A 23,209-nucleotide genomic window follows, 5' to 3' on the forward strand; every position below is an offset into this window, starting at 1 on the left:
ATTATGCCGTTTGACTTCGACTGATTTGCTCTCAGCCAATCACAGGCTTTGTTTTGGCTTACTGCTACCCGAGCCGAGCTAGGCGGCTGTACTGAAACCGAAACTCCAAAACTTCCATCAACAATTAAACAAGCAGAAACCAAGGTGAGCGTCTCCGCGTGTCAAAGACGACAAACCACACGGCGGTCTCATGTGTTAGCGTTCAGATGTAGTAGTAGTGGCTAGCTAACCGCTCCGCGAGACGACTCGTATTTTAGCAGGTGTTGCTAAAGTGATTACCTGTTTAGCAGTCGGCGTTGTGTTATTCTCTACAGCAGGATTACCGAAAGCTAATATATAGCTAACGAAGCCGGTCTGTTAACGTTACCAGCCGATTTAAACGTCTATTTAACTCAATTAGCTACTGCATGTCTTTTAAATAAGCAGTCATGTAAATTACATTATCTGTGAATGTGTTAAGTTAGCTCCAAGAATTAGCTTGCTAGCATCGTTTCCTGGTAACTAACTGAGCTATTACTGTCTCTTCACTGGCGAATATAACGCAAACGTCCCGTGTAGACCGCTAGACGAGGCGGTGCCACCAAACCCGTATTTCCGCCTCTCTTATCAACCATATCATACGTGCTAACATCCTAAAACAGTTCGTACAATCGTAAAGGTTACTGTTTGAAGTTAACCAGTGATAACGATAGTATCTCCTTTAAAAACACACAATCATATTTATCCAACGTGGTCAAAAATGGACAAAATCTACATCCGATATAATATGAACGGTGAATATGTCATAGCATAACCATGGCCATTGATCTAGGCTTTCCAACACGTTGAGATTAAAGGAGACATTCACGTTTATTGGATCTTTCTTGACCTGGTAGTTCTCACAGGCCCTCGTGTACGTTTACTATGAGTTACTATTCACGCTGCTGTCTAAAGATTAATTACTAAAGTGAACTCAATGTAAGTAATAGAGGGGAAAACCCACAGTCCCTCTCTTGTACAAACATGCTATTTGAAGTTCAATTGAAGCGTATGAGTGAACATCTTACAGTCCAATCCAACATTTACAGTTATTTTAGGCCCAATTTCCCTCTTTTAAATATGCCTTTTAATTTTTATTCAATTAATTTGAGTAATCATTAAATATGAGAGAAGAAAAATGTCATGACACAAGTTCCCAAGTTGCTAGTTGTGTCCAACCCACAGATTTTAATTTTATATATTATATATTTTATATATACATATAAAACATGTATGTTCTTCTGCATGTCCAGTGCCGTTACTCCAGAAGATTTGTCAAAATGCCTCAGACCAACAAGTCGGTGAGTAGTGGCGGTGCCCAAGGACAGGTATCTGCTCCAGACCAGGGTGAGCCGCCGCCGCCGCCACAGGATGTCAGGAACCATGTGGCTGCTGGAGATGGAGGGGCAGTCGTCGCTGCAGAAGACCAGGGAGACCAAGAAATCATCAGATCACCCAGTGACCCAAAGAAATACAGGTGGGAGAGAGAAAAGGTTTAAATGTCAGACATCAGACAGGACTTGGTGATATTAGTAGATATGATATTTTAGTGCGGGAGATTTAAAAACCTCTTTGTGACCCCCCCCCCCCCCCCCCCCCCCAAAAAATGCACTTCTATGTTCTTACCTTACCTTACTTTGATCATAGTACTGTTGTACTTAAGGTATCCTTTCTGAACAGCTACTACTTTACTCAGATGAGGACCTAACACTTCTCTCTCACTCTTACTTTATCGGCAGTGATATGTTGTGGTTTCTTTCTTTTGACAAATGTACTTATTGTAAGTCACTTTGGACAAAAGTGTCTGCTAAATGCCCTAAATGTAAATGTACGTGACAGATTGCTGCAATTTGCTTAAAAAATCACCCTACTACTCAGAATTATATACCTATATACTGTATATATATAGTCCAATCTGAACACTTTCATGTTTCCTTCAGTATCATATTGATCCAATGATATTGTCCGTACATACACTGCAAACAGGAGATGCTAATAGCTAATTTGTCACAGTTTAAATGGAGACAGTTTGACTGAATAGTTGATTCCATCCGGATCTCTCTGCAGATACATCGATCTGAGTAATGGTCTCCGAGCGCTCCTCATCTCCGACTTCAGTGGGGCGGATGGGAAGGGAGGTGGTGACAACGGAGAAGACAAGGGGGAGACAGAGGACCGGGAGGATGACGAGGAAGAGGGGGAAGGTGAGGAAGAAGGGGATTCTGGTGAGGGGTCGGAGGAGGATGAGGAGGAGAACGAAGAGGAAGAGCAGGACAGTGACTTTGATGAGCTGGATGAGGAGAATGCAGGGAAGAAGAAGAGAGGGAGCTCCGAGAAGCAGGTGGGTGATGGAAAGATTCACTAATTAAAGTATCAGGTCTGTTAGAATGAGCCTGGGCCTGTGTGAGAACCAGGACCAGAACCAGGACCATCATACCCTTTTCTCTGAAGGGAATCTGGTGCTCAGAAATACAGGGACAAAAACTGCCAAAACCACACAATTCAAGTTATTTGTTGTAGCTCTAAGTTTGAATTAATTTCAGTTAATGTTAAATAAATATATAAATCTGATGATATCCTATGTTTGTCATGTTCAAACGATCAAAGGCTAATATATCTATGAACACATACTCGTTCATTTTGACTCAATACACAAATGTGCTTTCATCAGCGGTTCCCCAACAAATGCACTATTTCTTCCTGTTTGTAGAAACTACATTGACCAGCTGAGCCTTTTTTAAATTCAATATATTTGTGAGATGTTTTTAAAGATTTTGCTGAATACCCAAAGTTATGGTTTAATTCATTATTGTATTCATGGAGAGCAATTAAAGGTTTGCAGTAGAGATAGCTTTGATGGATCACAAAATATGCCTAATTTAACTGAAAAGGAGATTACTGCTTCTGTTGCGTTTAGTTCTGTGTGGACTATAGACTTTGGTTAATAACCCTGAAACTCCAGCGTGCTGAATGAGTATACTCAAGTAGAAAATGTATCCATGTGTGTTTCCAGGCAGCAGCTGCTCTGTGCATCAGTGTGGGGAGCTTCAGTGACCCGGACGATCTGCCCGGCCTCGCCCACTTCCTGGAGCACAGTGAGTCCACCTCTAACGCTGCAGCCTGACAGCTTCTTAGATCTACAAACTTGAATTTAGATTTTATTTTTTTGCATCTAACCAATGAAAATCACGTTGTGTGTTTCTGGCTATTACGCCTCCTGATTTCTTATTCACTTTTATTTCCTTTTCCCTGATTTCCAGTGGTGTTTATGGGCAGTGAGAAATACCCAGCGGAGAACGGCTTTGATGCCTTCCTGAAGAAGCACGGCGGAAGTGACAATGCTTCCACTGACTGTGAAAGAACCATCTTTCAGTTTGATGTGCAGAGGAAGTATTTCAGAGAGGCACTGGACAGGTGAGGTCGGCAGATAACCCGGATACGAGTTTTGTGCGACTCCTCGTCGTGAAGGCCAGTTTCCTGTGTGTTTGTGTTGATGGCAGCTCTTTGTAGGCCATAAAGCTCTCTGATGGGAGGTCAACCGGTTCACTTAAGATCACCATGAGCACCGAGTTCCTTTCTCAGTCAGTGTGTGTATATATATATATATATATATATATATAAAATAATCCCTTGTTTAGAAAAAAAGATATATATATATATATAGAATAATCCCTTGTTTAGAAAAAAAAAAAAAAAATATATATATATATATATATATATATATTGGTAGATAAAAGTTAATCCGGTATTAAGTATTTTTGTTGATGTTTACTGACCAATTAATTATTTGACTTGTAGTTTCTTGTGGGTGGCATCTGACCCTGAACGTATGTCGACGTTGTTTTCATGACATAATTTCATGAGTGGGTGTCACTGAATATGTTTATGTTCCAGGTGGGCTCAGTTCTTCATCTGCCCTCTGATGATAGAAGATGCCATCGATAGAGAGGTGGAGGCTGTGGACAGCGGTGAGTGATGCAAACTACACACTGTGACTCTTGGACTTGGATTCTCTCAGCAGCTTAGCTTAACCAAATGATTTCACACATTTGTGCTCCTCGTGTTTTGATCTGAACTAACACCAGACTTTTCATTCTCCAGTCACACTTTATCTTTTTTTACTGGTTTCCTGTTCAGAGTACCAGTTAGCGAGGCCGTCTGACTCGCATCGTAAGGAGATGCTGTTTGGGAGTCTGGCTAAACCAGGACACCCTATGAGCAAATTCTGCTGGGGTAAATGCAACACATGACTATTGTGTCTTTTCCCTTGAAGTCCCTGAGACTTGTTCTGTTTCTTTCAAGAAAAACACACCATCATTCTTTTTAATTGTCACATATTTCATTCTAAACTACATTTTACAGTTTTTAATAACCCTATTTCTTGGTTGATGGACCGGGAAAACTGGTTTGATGTCACCTTACTATTGAACATCTGTCCATGCCAGGTAACGCTCAGACATTAAAGCACGAGCCCAGAGAGAAGCAGATCAACACCTACCAGCGGCTCAGAGACTTCTGGAAGAGATATTACTCTGCTCATTACATGACGCTCACCGTTCAGTCCAAAGGTACTAACTTTACAGAGACGATCACAGTCACAGAGGATCTTGGAAGATGTCCGTTTGACTTTGAACTGATTTTGCAGCTGATGCTGCTGCTCAACAACGCAAGCTAAAGTTGTGTATCACACATTTTTAAGGCTGTATTCTTTTTCATTTAAAGGAAACAGTAACAAACTTGTAACCGGTAACTTCAGCATGCTATGCTGCCAGTGAGCAGCAGTCGGTGTGAACGTGAGCTGGGTCAGCTGATCTTCTCTCTGACTGTGTTTTTATTTAGAGACTCTGGACACTCTGGAGCAGTGGGTGAGAGAGATCTTCATCAAAGTTCCCAACAAGTAAGATACTGTAATAAGTCAAGTATAAAACACTGCAGGACACAAGATCTACAAATACCAATTTGAGCTGAACTGGCATGTCAGTCAATATTAGTTTATTGCAGATTAATATTGGTGCATTTGTTTGCCGATACGTAAAAAGAGAGTGTTTTTGTATGTATTTAAATAATTAAACAATTTACAAAAAATAGTTTAATATTAAGGGGTCAATAATTTGTTTGTTTGTTTTTATATGGGATATATCCTAGGGCTGGGGAAAACATTTTCACAATAAAATATTCCACGATAATTATGATACATTTATGAGATGTATTTTCAATAGCTGATTATGAATCTGTTTTCCTTTACTCGAAAAAACGAAACACTTAATGGATATCCAGAAATGGATCAATGACACTCACACAAAGAGTCATCAGTTAACTGAATAAAGCAGGTTTGTGTTGTACATTCTAACATGTATTTACTTTGGTTTGGTTTCAGTGGTGAAGCCCGAGCCGACTTCTCTCACCTCCCACAGCCGTTTGACACACCGGCCTTCAACAAACTCTACAGAGGTCAGATAGTAGTGGTAACAGTGGTATTAATACCAGTAGTAGTCTGACTGTATATTATATACGTGTGTGTGGGTGTGTGTATATCCTATACCTTTGTTAGATATGTATTTAATATGGAATGTATTTTGGCACATATACTACAGTAATTCCCATAAAACACATTCATGGAGACTTATCTAGGATAGTTTGTCTACTTTCTTTGCTCTGCTACATCCTTGTAAAAGCTAATTTACACCCGGGGGATAAATAAAATATATCCTCACTTAAATGACATTGTGCATTTCTCTATATTGAGTGAATAGCTTCAATTGAAGAGGGTAATTGGAGAGATCTCATCTTACAATCATAATATCACATATAATTAATATCGCTGGTCCATGATATGATTATCTAAAATGATTCTTTGGTCTCAATTCAACACAGCATGTATACTAATACACAAACGTGTGTGTTGCAGTCATTCCTGTGAGGAAGGTTCATGCTCTGACCATCAGCTGGGCCGTACCACCGCAGGGGAAACACTACCGGTGAGTCAGCGTACGATACAACTTTAAAACTCTCAAAATGTAATATATAATTGTAGTTCTGGACCCTCATTTATCAGAAGACTTTAATATCATCTCGTTTGCAACTGTCGCTTTTATTTTTCTGAAATCTTTTTACTTTTCATTGTGTCATGAATATTTATTAGTCAATGGTGGAAGAGTATATTTTTTATATAAGTAAAGGTATAAATATCACTGTAAAAAAATACTTCAAAGTACTCAAACTATCAAAATTATAGTGCCATTGTAATAATCATTATGATTTTAGTCTGCAGTACTAAAATTGTCCTTGAGTAAGTTATAATGCGTTACTTTCCACTCCTGTTAGTGGTGTTTCTTCATTTAGGCTCTTTTATGTTTGAGGTGGTTTTGTAAAAAACAGAAGAATGATTTTCATTTTGATTTATTATGCACAACAATTACAGAAGCAGCTGTTGTCATGGAGAATCTTGTTAGGTTTAGCACGGGCATTAGCCCAGGGCTTCTGATTCAGGAATACAGTAAAAGTGATGTAGTCGATGACTATCTGTGTATGTGTGAGTGTTGTTGTGCTGGCCGTGGTGAAAAGGTGCTGTTCTCCATGATCTTATGTGCAAAGTTGGATTCTATCATATTGTATGACAGAGTTGCTGTGAAAAAGTCCAAAGTAAGTAAGAGATCAAACAAAATAAACCAAAAAAGCAGCAAAGTTTGGGAGTAGAAATCCATGGCGCCGTCTTAGATTTTGGGAACATTGTCAGAAAACGTTCCCCTGGTGTCACCTACTGCAGCCACGAGGCAGCCGAATCACAGCAGCTGGTGTATGGGCGAGTGCCGTCTCTCAGTCTAATTAGAGCTGACAGTGTTGGTGTTTTTTTGCCAGAGTGAAGCCTCTTCATTACATCTCCTGGCTGATCGGACATGAAGGGACTGGCAGCATCCTGTCTCTGCTCAGGAAGAAGTGAGTCACGAAGGAATCGACTGATTATGAACTGCCAGAAAATGTTAAATATGTGCACATGACTCATAGAATAACTCTGCGTCTTCAGGTGCTGGGCTCTGGCTCTGTTTGGGGGAAATAGTGAGACGGGTTTCGACCAGAACACCACCTACTCCATCTTCTCCATCTCCATCACTCTCACCAACCAGGGCTACCAGAACTTCTACCAGGTCAGCAAACACACAGCTATGTTTGCCTCTCTGTACTTGTGAGGACCCCTTACCTGAACCTTAATAGTCTTAACGTTCAAACAGTCCTGTGAAATAGTGAGGACCAGACAAAATGTCCACACTACAGAGTTTCTACACTAAAATGAGTGCTAACAAAGATGGCAATACAGACTTCAGTTTAACTGTCGTGAGACAGTTTGACAAAATCGTGATCCATTGAGTTTAAATAACCCGACTAGCCGAGCTAAACCTACTAGCATGCTACAACAACTGGTGCGCTGACAGAACCTTCCAGGTAAAACTCATGCTCCAGTGGTAGATAAAAACACTGTTTGGGTCACAGTAGTGAAGGTGTGTTCTATACCAAACTGAACGTACAAATACATGTAATATTACACCCCGAATACACACATGGGAGGGGATGGCAGGGAGTTTGACGGTGGTTTTCACTTTATTTCTGAATGCTTCATTGTTTGTCTATGGGCAGGTGGTACATTTTGTGTTCCAGTACTTGAAGATGCTCCAGACTCTCGGACCCCAGCAGAGGTCAGGCTCCTCATAAACACACATTCTGCTGCACAAGCATTAAAAACCCCATAAGAAGCTGTTTACACTGGTTTGTTAGCAGAAGTCTACAGTAAATGTTGATGTGTAGGATTTATAATCCCCGAGCCGGTATCTATGTGTATATAAAATCACAGGTATTTGCCCATGTTTGTGCTTATGTGTGTGTTGTAGATTTATAAAGCTTTATATTGAAGCAGTTAGCTTATTTTCTTTTTCAGGATCTATGAGGAAATTCAAAAGATCGAAGCCAACGAGTTCCACTATCAGGAGCAGGTACGGCAGCACAGACACACTGAAACCAAACCCCTCTGTGTAAATGATTGTGTTTACAACCAAACAACAACACAATTCAGTCAGCAGGTGATTAACAATCAGACGTTGTTGTGTTTGCAAATTAATCATCATCTTCTCTGTGAGGATGCAGTTTTCCAAGGAAGTCATTCATCAGTTTCAAGCTACAATAATAAAAAAGAATAAATAAAGGACAAATACAAATATTACAGATAAAATGTGAATCCTCACTAATCATTAAATGTGTATTAAAAAGTCAATTGTCTGGGTTTAAACTGAACAAAAACTATTACACTATATAACACGTTTTGAAACATTCATGAAGTCAACAAAGACATGAAAACTGAAAATGGTTAATGAGAACATTCATGTGTGTTTTAATGTAGATATGTGATTAATAATGTGATGTTGCCTCTGGTTCTGTTTGACCGACAGACGGATCCCATCGAGTTTGTGGAGAACATCTGTGAGAACATGCAGCTGTTTCCCAAAGAGGACTTCCTGACTGGCGACCAGCTCATGTTTGAGTTTGACCCCCAGGTAAGCGGGTCCCGAGACCTTGATCTCATCTAAAATGAATAGATTTCTCCATGCTTGCCAGGTTACATTTCTATTATCTTCAGTAAAATAACTGTGTGTGTTTTCTGTGTTGAGGTGATCAGTGACGCTCTGGCACCGCTGACTCCCGACAGAGCAAACCTGCTGCTGCTGTCACCGGAGAACGAAGGTCGCTGTTCACTCAGAGAGAAGTGGTTCGGTACAAGCTACAGCATCGAGGGTAGGACACACACACACACACACACACACACACACACACACACACACACACACACACTCACACACACACTCACACACACACACACACACACACACACACACACACACACACACACACACACACAAACACTCACACACACACACACACACACACACACAAACACTCACACACACACACTCACACACTCACACAAAGCTCTTGAGCTCTGATACTTTTATGCACTCCGTTTGTTGTTGAAAGACTTTACCAAATATTAGCTACCAAAGATAAGAAAAAATGAAATATATATTGAACTTGGGATGTGTGTTTTGTGTCATCAGACATCCCAGAGGAGTGGGGTCAACGCTGGGCGGGAGACTTTGAACTCAACCCTGAACTGCACCTCCCTGCTGAGAACAAATTCATCGGTCCGTACAAACACAACTACACATGATAAAAAGATAAACAAGTCAAATCATGAAGCTAACATGATCAGATGTTCTTCTTCTTCCTTTTCATGTTCTTTTACTTCTTCTTCTTCTTCTTCTTCTTATAATTCTTCTTCTTCTACTTCTTCTTCTTCTACTTCTTCTTCTTCTTCTTCTACTTCTTCTTCTTCTTCTTCTACTTCTACTTCTTCTTCTTCTTCTTCTACTTCTTCTACTTCCCCGTATTACAGCGACGGATTTCACCCTGAAAGCGTCCGATTGTCCGGACACGGAGTTTCCCGTCAGGATCGTGAACAATGAGCGAGGCTGTCTGTGGTACAAGAAGGACAACAAGTTCAAGATCCCCAAAGGTAAGTGCAGGAAGCATCCATTCTGCTGATACAAGGCTGCAGAATCTGAAATCACATGTCAAAACTTAAAAAGGCGTTGTATCAATGTTTTCTTATTGCTGTTTCTATCTCATATTATTGTATTTCATTCCATATTATTTTGCAGTTCTGACTTAGAGATTATTATTATTATTGTGACAATATTTAACTTAAATAAAGGAAACTAATGAATGACTTATTCAGCCAATCTAAATTCAACCCAAACCCATGTTTTTTTTGTCTTTCAGCTTATATTCGTTTCAACCTGATCTCACCGATCATTCAGAAGAGTCCTGAGAAGTAAGGGAGCGTTGATACGTGTTAGAATGAATCGTTGTGGATTCATCTTCTTATCAGAACCACAGAGGACGTGTTTTGGCTGCTGTGTTTAACAGAGTGGTTCTTCTTTCAGTCTGGTTCTGTTTGACATCTTTGTGAACATCTTGGCTCACAACCTGGCAGAGCCGGCCTACGAGGCCGACGTGGCTCAGCTGGACTACAAGCTGGTGGCCGGAGAGCACGGGCTGGTGATCCGGCTGAAGGGCTTCAACCACAAACTACCGGTGGGTGAGGAGTTCAGATTTTAGAGAATGTAATTCATATTTTCCTCATTATGTATTATTTCATCCATTCGGAACCCGTCCGCTGTTAATCAGAATGTTAATGTTTATGACTTGATCTTCTATATTTTTATGCTCGTCAACAAAACCCAAACCAACAATGACTGTGTCCTGCTGTCAAGTATTGTGAGGGACTTTAAGCAGCTAGATTTGAATAAAGATTCTAATATTACCCTCGAACCTTTCTGAAAAGATATTGGATATTATAAAAACGTTCCCTAACTACATCATGGGGCTGAAAAAGGAAAGAAAATCATCTTCACCTGGTACTTGTAAAAGAAAGGCAGAGGAGCACATTTCTGGCGTGTCAGACGTCATAGAATAAAATACTCTCCCATACCTGAGAAAGAGGGCCAAGAGAGTTGGCTTCCTCAGATCCTGGACATGTCAGCAGTTCCACATTGAGAGGCATCATCGTATCCTCCTCCACAGCAGGGCACAGTGTTAGTCTAGAACAATATTACAAGATGTGTGGCTTTTAGACAGAAACAACTTCTGAAGCTCAGAGAAAGGTGATGTAAAAAGACGACATCAGAGTCAGTCAGCTGAGATCCACAAGAAGCAAAGGGTCTTTGACGGGACACACGGCACTGAGATAAAGGCTCGACCAGGCAGTGGATCCTAATCCCGGCCAGATCCCTGGTAATGCTCGGGGAGAGATCTCTATATCCACTGGATATACACCATCGATATTGTACTGCTGGCACTTCTTCAGTGCTGGATTAAGTGCATTTAAAGTGTAGGATAGCCACTTCTAGCAAGCGAACGTTGGTCAGAATGAAACCTACGTTTATTGTCTGCCAGATCTTCCGCTGCCCTTCTCCTTAGACATCCGTGGCCTTCCCCTGTCCTGGCTGGAACACTGTTGTGTTGGTCTGGGACATTTTGTTTGTTGTCCAATTACAGAGCCAGGACTGTGTATGAAGCACACATACACAACAGACAGGTGTGAGGAGATATTCCCTGAATTTGACCAAGAGTGTATCGGATTAGAATCTTAGAGTCCACCTTTTAAGTGCGGTATCTGAGTAAATTAACTTAATTAGTTTCCGCCACATGAACCCACGTTAACTTCCCTCCTGGCTGCTGTTTCAGCTGCTGATGAAACTGATTGTGGATCATCTGGCTGAGTTCAGCGCTGAGCCGGGCGTCTTCAACATGTTCTCTGAGCAGCTGAAGAAAACCTACTTCAACATCCTCATCAAACCTGAGAGACTGGGCAAGTACGTTTCTAACACACACACACACACACACACACACACACAAACACACACACACACACACAGTAAACAGTATATAACCAAAATAGAGTATGAGTCAGACAATTCTAATTGTATCAATACAGATAGATGGATATATTTGTTAGGTTACGCTTGCAATCTCACAGTTTCAATATCAGTGTCAGGCCTCTATTTGAAGCAGGCTTATATTCCAGACATGCCTTTACGTCTGATTCGTCTGTTTGATAAGCACTCGTGGTTATATTTAAGTTTATGAAGCTTCGTTTGTTCTACTCTGCTCCTGTTTGCCCTGTTAAATTGGTGTTACTGCATTAGGTTGTTAGTAAAAACTCTGCTACTCTTGTGTCCGTTTCAAATTAAAAGCCCCGTAGAATACAGTCCCTTTAAGATCTCCTAACAAAGAAGTGTTTCACTGTCTTTTTGTATCAACAAACATCACCACAGCAAAAAACGTCAGCAAACGTAATGGAATAATAGATGACAGGACATGGAACGTCAAATTCATTTTACTATCAATAAAAAAGATCAAAGAATGGTATGCAGTAATCTGATCTCCACTAGACCTTAGTTTATTTGATTTCTTTAATAGTTAATTTAATATTTTTATGCGTTTAGAGAGTTGTTAATGGTTGATGATGGAAAGGAGGAAGACAGTAACTGTAGAAAGCTCTTGTGTTTGTGAAGAGAATGTTACCGTCACCGTCAGACTTCTTTTACTTTCTGGTCCACTCACGTTACTGAGCAACACGGTGAAATCAGACTTCAACACCTGCTCTTTGGTGGATCATGTTAGCCTAATTACAGGAGATGCTTGGACAGATTCAGAAAAGATGGAGAGTGTAACTCTATCAGAACATTTGGTCTGTAATTAGAGCCGCGTTGTTATTTTCCTTGTTTTTTTAATGGAGTTCTGCTGATGCTGATACAGACAGCAGCTCAGAGCGGGCCTGTGCAGCCAACGAGCGGTTCATGTCCTGTTTTAATCATCTTTTCTACATAATTAGTTGATTCCATCCCCTAGTTAGCGATTGTTAAATCGCTGAAACTGTTAAAACCGTCCTCTCATTCAGTCCTCTAGCAGAGCGCTGCAACATCACAGCCCTGCTGTCGCACATCCACACAACCATTTACAACTCATAGGAACGGCTCTTGTTAACGCTGTCAGTATCGGAATGTTATGAACGGCAGGTTATCATGATACGTTTCTAGTATTGGTACACCATGCATCAGCTGTCAAATCCAGTAATACATCAACCGTGAACAGATAATTGAAAACTGTCACTGTCATCATATCTCACCCACGTCGCCCCCATAAAACCTCTCCACGGCAGCCTGCCTCATGGCTGGGCCTCCAAACCAACCTGTCCTGCTATGCCATTCAGAACAAGCTTTAAACATGGAGGTTTTCCCAGCATGATAATGATGATGATGTCCAGGTCTTTTCGTTCTTCATCATACCTTAAATCACCAGATATTCTGGTGAACTATAAAGAGTTGTAAACTTCTTCATTATTATTTAATGCAGGAAAAGGTGTGTCATTGTAGAATCTCTGACTGTCTTTTTGGTTTAACTAACCGCTTTCAACCATAATTTCTAATTTAACGAAACACATGCGACCAAACAAACTCGACAAAGGAGTGGCAGTGATTTCAGGTTCCTCCCCATTTATCTCTGCAGGGATGTCCGTCTGCAGATCCTGGAGCACTGTCGCTGGTCAGTCATTCAGAAGTATCAGGCTGTCACCAAGGGTCTGACCGTCGATGACCTCATGACCTTCGTCACCGGGCTGAAGGCGGAGCTTTACACAGAGGGGCTGGTGCAGGGAAACTTCACCAGCACGGTGAGACACATTAATTCACTGACTTTTACAGTCATTTCTTAGAAACACTCTGGAGCTGATTGGAGTTCAGTTTTGCTCCACTAAGAGGGTAAGATAGAGCTTCATTCCTCTTTAAAGAGCTGCACGACAGTTTCCATCTGGATGAAGTGAAGATAGAGTGCAGACATAAAACAGCATCTCAAACCTGCTTCTTGGCGAGATGCATGTAGATACTGTATGTATGGGAACGGGCATATAGCTATCGAGCTTTATCTATAGCTTCCCAGAACTCAGATAGTTGTAATGATTTAAAGAGTAACGTCAACATGCCAGATGTGCTTTTATTTTTCATTCATTAATTGGGAAAAAAGATCAGGAATTAATGAAAAGTCTCGATGTCATGAAGCATCTTGTTTTAGTCTTTAAACGCACAGCTCTCACTTCAGTTTGACACAGATGTTTTGTTAAAAATGTGCTGTTGATGCCACCAGTTTCAACCCGTCGCCTCACGCACATTATTTCCTCCAACAGGAGTCCAAAGAGTTCCTGCAGTACTTCATCGAGTAAGTACACTTCCTCTTTACTGCACTTTCATTGCTTCTGGAGGCGGACGTTTTATTCAAATATCAGCTCATCTGATGAAACTCACACTCTTAAACACTTGAACGTTTCATACTTTAGAAGGTAGGGGCTACTCACTTATGTTGACACGTTTAATTAAACGTTAAACTGGGATTCATAGGCTGTTTGTGAAGGATTTACATCTTAGAGGTGAAGAACACCGTAAGAAGTATTTATTATTGGGGTCGAGCCTTATGGCTTCAGGGCCGAATAGAATAACTTATTATGACACGGAACAAATGAATTAACATATAAATAAAATAGTTTCCTGATGTTTTATAAAGTTAAATTAATTAATCGAATAAAGACCAGAGAGGAGTGACTGCGGCTGCATCAGAGCCAAAGTAGCAAATACTACTTGGCTTAAAAATCGCCGATACCTATAAAGATAAAAATGTTGACGCCGATATCCAGTTTATCGGAAGAACAAAAAGACATATGTTGAATATGCAGTAGGGCTTTGACTTTTGCCCAAAAATCATATTCAAAGTTCGTTTGTTTATTAATATTTATATTCGAATATTTATTAATAATATTTTGACCATTAAATGCCTTCAGAATCAGTAAGACCTATATGGTATGGTACTTAAGTTGTATATGTTTTGTCCACCAGAGGGCAGTGTATCAGTCAACGTCAATAGGCAGGCAACGATGTTTTCAGAACCTTTATTTATTTTAGGTCAGACATAAACTGTGTATGCATTCGGTTTCATCAAAATAAAGATAAATAAGCCATCAAAAATAAAGTCAAATAAGCCAGTCAGGCTAAACTGAAAAGACAAAATAAAGCTAGGCCTAAAAACAAAACCCCATCCTACCAGCCATTAACGGCCCATTAACAAATTGTTTCGCTCACATAAAGATCTGGCTGGCTGCAGTTTATTTGGCTACAGACCGCTGCCCGGTGTCGGTGTGTCTTAAGGCTGGATTATGCTTCCGCATCAACACAACGCAAGGGGGCTTGCGGACCCCTTACGTCCTTGCGGACCCCCCTTACGTCAACGCAAGGGCCTGACGTGCACCTCCCAAAAATCCTAGACGCGCGTCGAGGCGATGCAACAGCAACGCAACACCAACGCAGCGGCATTGGCTGTGATTGGTCCGCTAACTACATCCGCTGGAGACCGCTATCCGGTTTCCACTCATAAACACCGCCATTTAAACTTTTAAAAGGCTACTTTTATTGTTTGCACCTCGTTTTATTGTTTGCACCTTCTCGCTTTTGCACAAAGAAATAAAACACCAAGTTCTGAAAAAATGTGGACGTTTAAAGCCGGAAAGTAAACAAATAGGCTATAACGAGGCTACGACGATATACGCCAAGAGTCTCGGTCGGTCGGTCAGTCTTTACAAAAACCATAGCGCCCTTTACCGGTGTGGCATTGAATTGCATTTCGACACGTAAACCCAACGCAGAACCATCACGGTCTCCCAGCAACTGCGTGGCTGTTGCGTTGCCGTTGCGTTATCACTACGCGAAAGCATAATCAAGCCTTTAGAGTTTACGGTTCTCTGGACGAGTGCGGGCTCCTCGGGGGCTGTCGATGTTGACGCGGCCATTGTTCTGCAAAATTGCCGCAAACCAGGACGCTAACGTCACCTATAGGAGCCCAATGACCAATGATAGCTTTGCTAATGAGCTCGCGATTCACGCAACTTCACTAGGCGTGAAAAAGCCTCGGAATCTGAATTGAAAACAACGTTCAAGCAAAGACATTTACAAAAAATAATGCCCATAACAGGTTAGAATATTAAGGGCTGCCTAATATTCGTTCGAATATATATATATATATTTTTTTTGATATTCAAATTATATAATTAAAGTTCGGAGTCAAAGCCCTATGCAGCTGCTTCCAGACCAGACTGGTGTGCAAATGTGATGTCAAAAGTGCAGGGACGGTCTCCATATGGCTCTCATCAAAATGGCCTCATCAACCCGCAAACGGAACAGCATGACGCAGCGCAAACAGGGTGCCTGGGACTCACATGCTTGCAGCCGGACCGGCTACATAAACGGAGCAGAGAGAAGCTTGGATTACAACACACACAGAGGGAGAGACTAAATTCTCTGCTAAGAACTCCATTACACCGTCTTTATAGCAAATTGTTGTTTGCTGCCACATTCATGCTCTGAATCTTCAATTTAACACCTTTTAACGGTCTGTCTGTCTGCCTGCCTGTCTGTCTGTCTGTCTGTCTGCAGTAAGCTACAGTTCCGGCCTCTGTCAGCAGAGGTCCCCGTGTTGTTTCGGGTGGTGGAGCTCCCTCAGAAACATCAACTCTGTAAAGTCAAATCGCTCAACAAAGGAGACGCCAACTCTGAGGTCACCGTCTACTACCAGGTAGGAATCACACGATTACACATAGCCCTTGATCAGCCATATCACCCGTATGAACAGCAACCACCAAAACACACAGGCAGTGTTCAGAGGCAAATTTTTAATCTGATGATTATTTGAATAACTTAGACTTGTGTGTTGTAACCTCAAACATTTTTGGCAATAACTCAATAATTCATATGCTAATTATTACAGTTACATACACATGTGGCCTGAGGATTATAACAGCGAGGCAGTCATTTTAGTCATATCTTTATATCTGCAGTTTGACTGAAGTTTAATATAAGAAGTGGTGGAAAGTAATCAAATACTGTATTTAAAGGGATAGTTCAGAATTTTGGACATAAGACCTATTTTCCAAGTGAGCCGGTGTGTTCGAGACGTCTGGACACGTTTTCAAGAAATTTCATCCAGTTCTTCTAGTTGCTGAGTTCGCTTATGCTATGGCTAGCGCAAGTCAACAGTTCTTAGCTAGCATGGCATTAAAAACAGTCTTGCCCACTCCACAGTGCACCCGAGGCAAATCAATTAAAACACTAGACTGTCGATGTACATATCTGTGTTGATAGAATAATATTTGAAACAAAACTAACCTCACATCACATGAATCATCCATTTTTTGAGGAACTAGTTTCTCAGCAGCAGCGGAACTTTACTTTGCTCCGTCGGACTCAAAACTCTAAGACTTGCCGCCCGAAATACTGCCCGTAAATAGGCATTCGAACCAGGACGAATTGTCGGGACTCATGCCCTCAGACCTGGGTGAAAAGCGCTTGGACCTCACGCAAACACCGGGCAGCCCACGGCCACGCGAACCCACAATTACGCACCACGAACCCGGACCTCTGCTCCGTCCGTAGACCCGTAAACCCTCGGACGCGTTGCGGGGGATTCCCTCCTGGCACCACCAGTCTCCGTTTGTTCGGTCCCGGTTCTCAGCTCCAGCGGGGGCTATCTCGGTCTCCACAGCCGCTCGTTCACGTTCTGCCCTTTGAGCATCCCTCTCGCGCAATTCTTCCTCTGTATATTCCGGCTCGTACAGGTACGGTTGGGTTTGGGTGGAAAAAAACTCCTCATCACAGTCTTCAAAAGTTTCACTATATTCTCCAAAAGTGTCCATTTCTGTGAGATTGAAGAAACTAGCACTGCAGGCTACTCTGCGTCTGTAGCAATGACAGCAGGTAAACAAACTATTATAGAACCGGTAACTTATAAGTGCTAGGTGATATCACTCCGCCGCTGCCATAGCCTACTAGGAAGTATGTCACGCTGCTGCTGCTGCTGAGACATAAATCCTTAAACATGCAAGGTTGGTTTTATTTCAAACATTCTATCAACACATATGTACATCGATAGTCTGCCGTTACAATGGATTTTCCTCGGGTGCACTGTGGAGTGGGCAAGACTGTTTTTAATGCCATGCTAACTAGAACCATTGACTTGCGCTAGCCATAGCATAAGCGAACTCGGCAACTAGAAGAACTGAATGAAATTTCTTGAAAACGTCTCCAGACGTCTCGAACACACCGGCTCACTTGGAAAATAGGTCTTATGTCCAAAATTCTGAACTATCCCTTTAAATACAATTTGAGGTATTTTACTTGTATTTCTTCCTTTTTAATGCTGCGTTATACTTCCTCTCCGCTACTTCTCAGAGAAAAATATTGTACTTTTTACGTCACACCTTCATTGATAGCTGAAGTTATTTTTAAATGTTTATTTTCAGAATTCGATTTTTACACAAAAAACACATAAAATAATCATATATATTCTTTATAATACATTAAACTCACTGGCAGTCTTTTCCAAGCACAGCTGAAACACTTAGTGTACTAATCATTAATTCATTGATTGACAGAAAATTATTTGGCAACTATTTTGATAATTTAAGTCATTTTTCACGTTAAAACATTTAATGTTTCCAGCTTCAGGAATGTGACTAATAATCGTGTTTCCTTTTGATGTTATAATATGATTAATGTATGTGTAATCATGTTGAGGTTTAGATTGTTGGTTGGACAAAACACACGTGGTGTCACTTTGTCACACCTGTCTTCCTTCCATTCTCTCTTGTTGATGTGTAAATGTGGTTCTGTTGCAGTCGGGGCTGAAGAACCTCCGAGAACACGCTCTGATGGAGCTGATGGTGGTGAGTGTGTTTTACTGCCATCTGTCACACACTGATCATGAAATAACAACAGATATATCCGGAATGTAAGAAGCTTCCACATGAGTTCTGTTGGGAGAGATTCTCCTTTAAAAGGAGGCTTTGCTGTCCGCTATTCTGAAACAACAGATCTTGTATCTTGGCCAATAATTTAGTTGTTAATATTATTTTTCTACAAACATATGAGGCTTTAATAGAAAACAGTGATTCAATGATGATGATTATATTGTGAACAACTTGACTTGTACGGACATTTTACAGCGTTTTGAGTGGTCAGGAGGTCAGACTAGAAAGGCCTGACATAAAGTCAATTTACCTTTTAATGACTTACATTTACCCCAATTCTGTACTTACGTACACTTTTAATATACTTGCACTTTACTTAAATGGTAAATTATATAGCGCTTTTCTCCAAAGCACTTTACAGGAATGACTGAGATTCACCCATCCACGCACACATTCACACACTGACAGCGGAGTCAACCACACAGGGCGACAGCCAGCTCGTCAGGAGCAATTGGGGTGAGGTGTCTTGCTCAGGGACACCAGGCACTCAGCTAGGAGCCCACCCGCTCTACCTCCTGAGCTAAACCCCCCCTTTACTTAAGTATTACCTCTTTACTTTGTAATTCGACAACTCTACTTTTCAGAGAGAAATATTGTACTTTTTACTTTCTACATTTAGCTTCTAACATCTATAGTTAACGGGTCCTTGTTCATGAAGAACACGCTCTGCATGTTCTCAACAACTTGGAAAAGTGTGGAAATTGTCGAGAATTCGTTCCAATGTTTCCACTGAGTCACGCTGCCCTCAAGAGTAGCAGGTCCAAATCTCACATGATTACATACAGGCTACGTGACACAACACTCAGGGCCTCTGCAGATCCTTCAGGCTTTAAATGGGGACTACTGATGCCGCCGAGCTGAGCAGACGTGAATTAAACCTTCAAAGTGATCCAAATAAATCTAAAGTGATTAAGTTTGACAGAAAAACCAAAACAGAAAAGATGCACAAAGCAACTGTGGTGGTGGTGATGCAGCTAAAATGAGCTCTGACGAGGTCGACCACACTGGAGGACGTCAGCCTCTGAATCAGAGGATTGTGTTGGAGTGCTGCAGAAACGTCCTTGGAGAACGTCTCGGACTGACCTTGACTTGTGTCTCCACAGATGCACATGGAGGAGCCGTGCTTCGACTTCCTGAGGACCAAGGAGACTCTGGGGTCAGTGTCCGGTTTATTCTCAGTATAGCGATCAGGAATGTGCACTCACAGCTGTTTAATCAGGGATCCTCATCCTCCCCAGGTACCAGGTGTACCCAACCTGCAGGAACACCTCAGGAGTGCTGGGATTCTCTGTCACCGTGGAAACGCAGGCCACCAAGTTCAGGTGAGCCGACCTTTATGAATGTTTACCAGCTAGGACAGTGACGCTGGGATTGTTTTCACCGTGTCACCTTTTTAAGATGGAGTCACAAAACTTTACATGTATGAAAATGCGGGTCGACCTTTTAAGACGGGTGTGGTCCGAGCAAGAGTGCCAGATGTTGGTGGGGTACGAGCTGGGGAAGATGTCATGGGCTCCCTGCACGATTTGGTGTCGCTGCTGGTGTGATCCCATCCCAAGATGGTTTCTAGTTGACCCACTTTATCTTCCTCTTCCCCCTCGGCCCGTTCCTCCCCTGCAGCACCGAGTTTGTGGAGGCGAAAATCGAGGAGTTCCTGGCCAGCTTCGGGGAGCGTCTGTCGGGTCTGAGCGAGGAGGCCTTCAGAACCCAGGTGACGGCTCTCATCAAGCTGAAGGAGTGCGAGGACGCTCACCTGGGGGAGGAAGTGGACCGCAACTGGTTTGAGGTCGTCACGCAGCAGTACATCTTCAGGAGGCTCAACAAGGAGGTGAGGCACTCCCCCCCCCCCCCCCCCCTCTCTGTCTGGTTCTGGTCCTGTTCTGTGGTTCTGACCTGTTGTGGTCTCTGCTGCAGATCGAGGCTCTGAAGCTGTTCTCTCAGGAGGAGCTGCTCTCCTGGTTCCTGGAACACCGAGACGCCAGCAGCAGGAAACTCAGTGTCCATGTAAGTGTTGATGATCATTTCGGTTGGAGTCAGAATGTTGCTTCATTTACGTCTTCAACAAGGAAGAGAGATGGTTCAAGTTTTTGTCCAAAAAGTGACTATATGATTTGGAACATGTTCACAAGTAATTTCATGTTTACTTCATGCAAAACGAAGTGGGACAAACTTTTTAAAGTATAAATATTTAAACAGCAAATGTTTCCAATCGGAGGAGGGAAAATACTTCAGAAAATCAGAAGATCAACCATCTTTAACATGTTTGTGTCTCCGTCGTCGGTCAGGTGGTTGGTTTCGGGGTGGAGGAGAATGACCCACCAGAACCGAGCGACGCCTGCAGCCCCAACAACCCGCCCTCCTCGGCCTACGGGGAAGTGAGCCAGCTGACCTTCCTGCCGGCCGCCTCGCCGTCACTCCAGGACACGACGTTCATCACCGACATCAGAGCGTTCACCTCCTCCCTCCCCGTCCACCCCTACCACAAGATCCTCAGCTAGGCCACGCTCACTGCAGACCCACAGGACGGAACAGAAGGCCTCCTCGCTGTCAGCATAATAATAATCAAGTAACCATGGTAACAGCTAGCATTGACGTTTGAGTCAAGAGGACACTGTCAGGACATTTCATTTGTAATAAGATCTGTTGTTTTATGTGCTCGCATAAAACAACAGAGCTGAAACATTATAAAAATGCTGCATTTACTGCCCCTGGGAAAACGTGTAAATCTGAGTTAGTATTTATAAAGCATCTCGTGCTGAAATGTTTTATGTCTGAAATAATAAACAGAACATTTTAATGCAGAAAATAACCTTTTAAATTTGGCATAATGGCTAAACAACAGGCAAGGCATATCATGAATAGCTGTATTTATTCATATATACTGTATTATAGGTTACTAATAATACACACATGAACTGTGTGTGTGTGTGTGTATATACATACATACATACATATACTCTATGTATATATATGTGGGCAAAAGTGTGATGCCAAAGTACCGTAGCTGTTACGCCTCTCTACTGTAGTTCATGACATTCACCAATAAGCTATTTGCAATCAGCTGTAAGTAAAGACACACAAAATGAAGTATAGTTAATTAAAACGATTGGAAATGTCATGATGTTACTGATAAAAGCGTGTCCATGGTGATGAACGCTGCTTTAACGTACTGTTATTACTGATTACAGACAGCATAGCAGAGGATTCTTGAGAATTTAAGACAAAGTCTGGTGTTATTAAAATCAGCTTCACTGTTACTGTGAAGAAACTTCAATTAGTCTGAATCTGTCAATTGTTTTAATCTCGTTCTATAATGAGTACTGATTATTCCCAGGTGTAGTGAATGCAGCGTGACGCTCAGGGCTCTGGTTTGAAATACAGTCAGAGAGAGAAGGGCAGAACTATCGTGTCACTGTAGCCAGCATCACTGATAAACAGGAGCTTTGTGTTAATTTATCAGTATGAGCTCACATGTACGTGTTCATACGTTAATTATGGATGATGTGAAGAGTCAACTGTATAGACTAACTGTATCTGATGGCCAGTGATAATACAACCGCTGTTTTAACTGAGTTGATGATGGTTTGTGCCACCAAAATCATTTCACCTCTTTGCATTTGCAGAAAAACTACCTTAATTAAATGTGTCAGTTAAGTTTGTTTCCTTACTCTGTCAAAAGATAATAATAATGACAATTTTTTAAAAATTGATTTTTGAGTTTTTATTTAAGACGTGAGACGTAAGATGTGATGTGTTTCGGGGGGGATTTACTAGGGTGTAGTTTATTATAACTTATTCTTCTTCATTCTATACTATGGCTGTTTGTACTTTTTTCACATATTGTAAAAAGCAAGTTAGTTTAAAAAAAGTCACAAAAAGACACGGTTAAGTGTGTAAAAGAAATCATAAGAAGTCATAGTAAAGCCTGTCACATGTCATTTTGTAGTATGTTTAAAAAGTCATCGTATAGTCTAAAACTGTCAGAATTCAGTACGTCACACAAAAATATAGTATAGTATGTATACTATAGTAATAGTCAGAGTAATAACAGTTAAAAAGTCAGAGAAGGCAAAGTATGTTGAAATATGAAAAAAACCTTAGTTAAGTATTTCATAAAAAGTCATAATATATTAAATAAGTCGTGAAAAGAACGTCATCATAGTGAGGGTGAGTTCCTCAGCACGCTCGTCATAAAAACCACCTGGATTCTGCAGACTTTTCATGTCCACGAAAAACTTCATTATAAACTACAGGTTGAATCATTATAAATTAGTACTATGGAGAGAATCCAAAATACATTGCTTTATGTAAAAAACAGTTTTGGTTCAGTGACATGATCTCTATTTATCCTCGCTAGGAACAAACAAGCCTCGATAGCAAGTTACAAAAGGAAATGATCCCAAAGTCCCTGAGATACATTATGTCCAATAATACACTAACAGTAATACATTTAATACATCTAATTAGCAAATATAAATGTTAATTGTTGCGTTAATGTGAAATTGTGATGTAGAAATGCCAATATAGAATTACAATATGTTCTATAAATATATGAATCTGTCAATTATTATTTTGATGGTTTAGCATTGTATACATAAATCATAAAAAGTACTTTTATACATGGGACTATAGGCCGCACTACACATTATTGGCTGGTTTAAGCAACACAATGTGGGCTCCCTCCACCGTGTCACTATCAAGTTACATCATTCTCTTTATTTACTGCATATTTCATTCATT

The 23,209-nt window shown here is 41.2% G+C and overlaps 1 protein-coding gene across 2 annotated transcripts; it reads left to right on the forward strand.

Moving 5' to 3' along the window:
• The first annotated feature begins 59 nt into the window (after positions 1 to 59).
• Positions 60 to 22,279, forward strand: LOC311014338 (nardilysin-like). Of its 2 annotated transcripts, none has more exons than XM_084010889.1 (31): positions 60 to 144; positions 1,272 to 1,495; positions 2,086 to 2,359; positions 3,032 to 3,113; positions 3,279 to 3,432; positions 3,913 to 3,986; positions 4,156 to 4,251; positions 4,464 to 4,586; positions 4,858 to 4,915; positions 5,396 to 5,469; positions 5,927 to 5,996; positions 6,877 to 6,954; positions 7,043 to 7,163; positions 7,651 to 7,709; positions 7,949 to 8,003; positions 8,457 to 8,561; positions 8,676 to 8,799; positions 9,120 to 9,206; positions 9,458 to 9,577; positions 9,844 to 9,895; positions 10,008 to 10,158; positions 11,311 to 11,438; positions 13,135 to 13,297; positions 13,808 to 13,839; positions 16,101 to 16,239; positions 18,338 to 18,385; positions 19,573 to 19,625; positions 19,708 to 19,791; positions 20,090 to 20,297; positions 20,384 to 20,473; positions 20,755 to 22,279. In XM_084010889.1, exons 2-31 carry the CDS (start codon positions 1,299 to 1,301, stop codon positions 20,965 to 20,967), a joined length of 3,312 nt encoding a protein of 1,103 aa, XP_083867015.1. In that variant the 5' UTR covers positions 60 to 144; positions 1,272 to 1,298; the 3' UTR covers positions 20,968 to 22,279. The 2 variants fall into 2 exon arrangements, with proteins under 2 accessions (XP_083867015.1, XP_083867016.1); XM_084010890.1 differs by having other exon boundaries at positions 61 to 144; positions 1,286 to 1,495.
• The last annotated feature ends 930 nt before the right edge of the window (positions 22,280 to 23,209 follow it).

The sequence above is a fragment of the Eutrigla gurnardus genome (genome assembly GCF_963514095.1).
Source record: "Eutrigla gurnardus genome assembly, chromosome: 6".
In the NCBI taxonomy this organism is placed as follows: domain Eukaryota; kingdom Metazoa; phylum Chordata; class Actinopteri; order Perciformes; family Triglidae; genus Eutrigla; species Eutrigla gurnardus.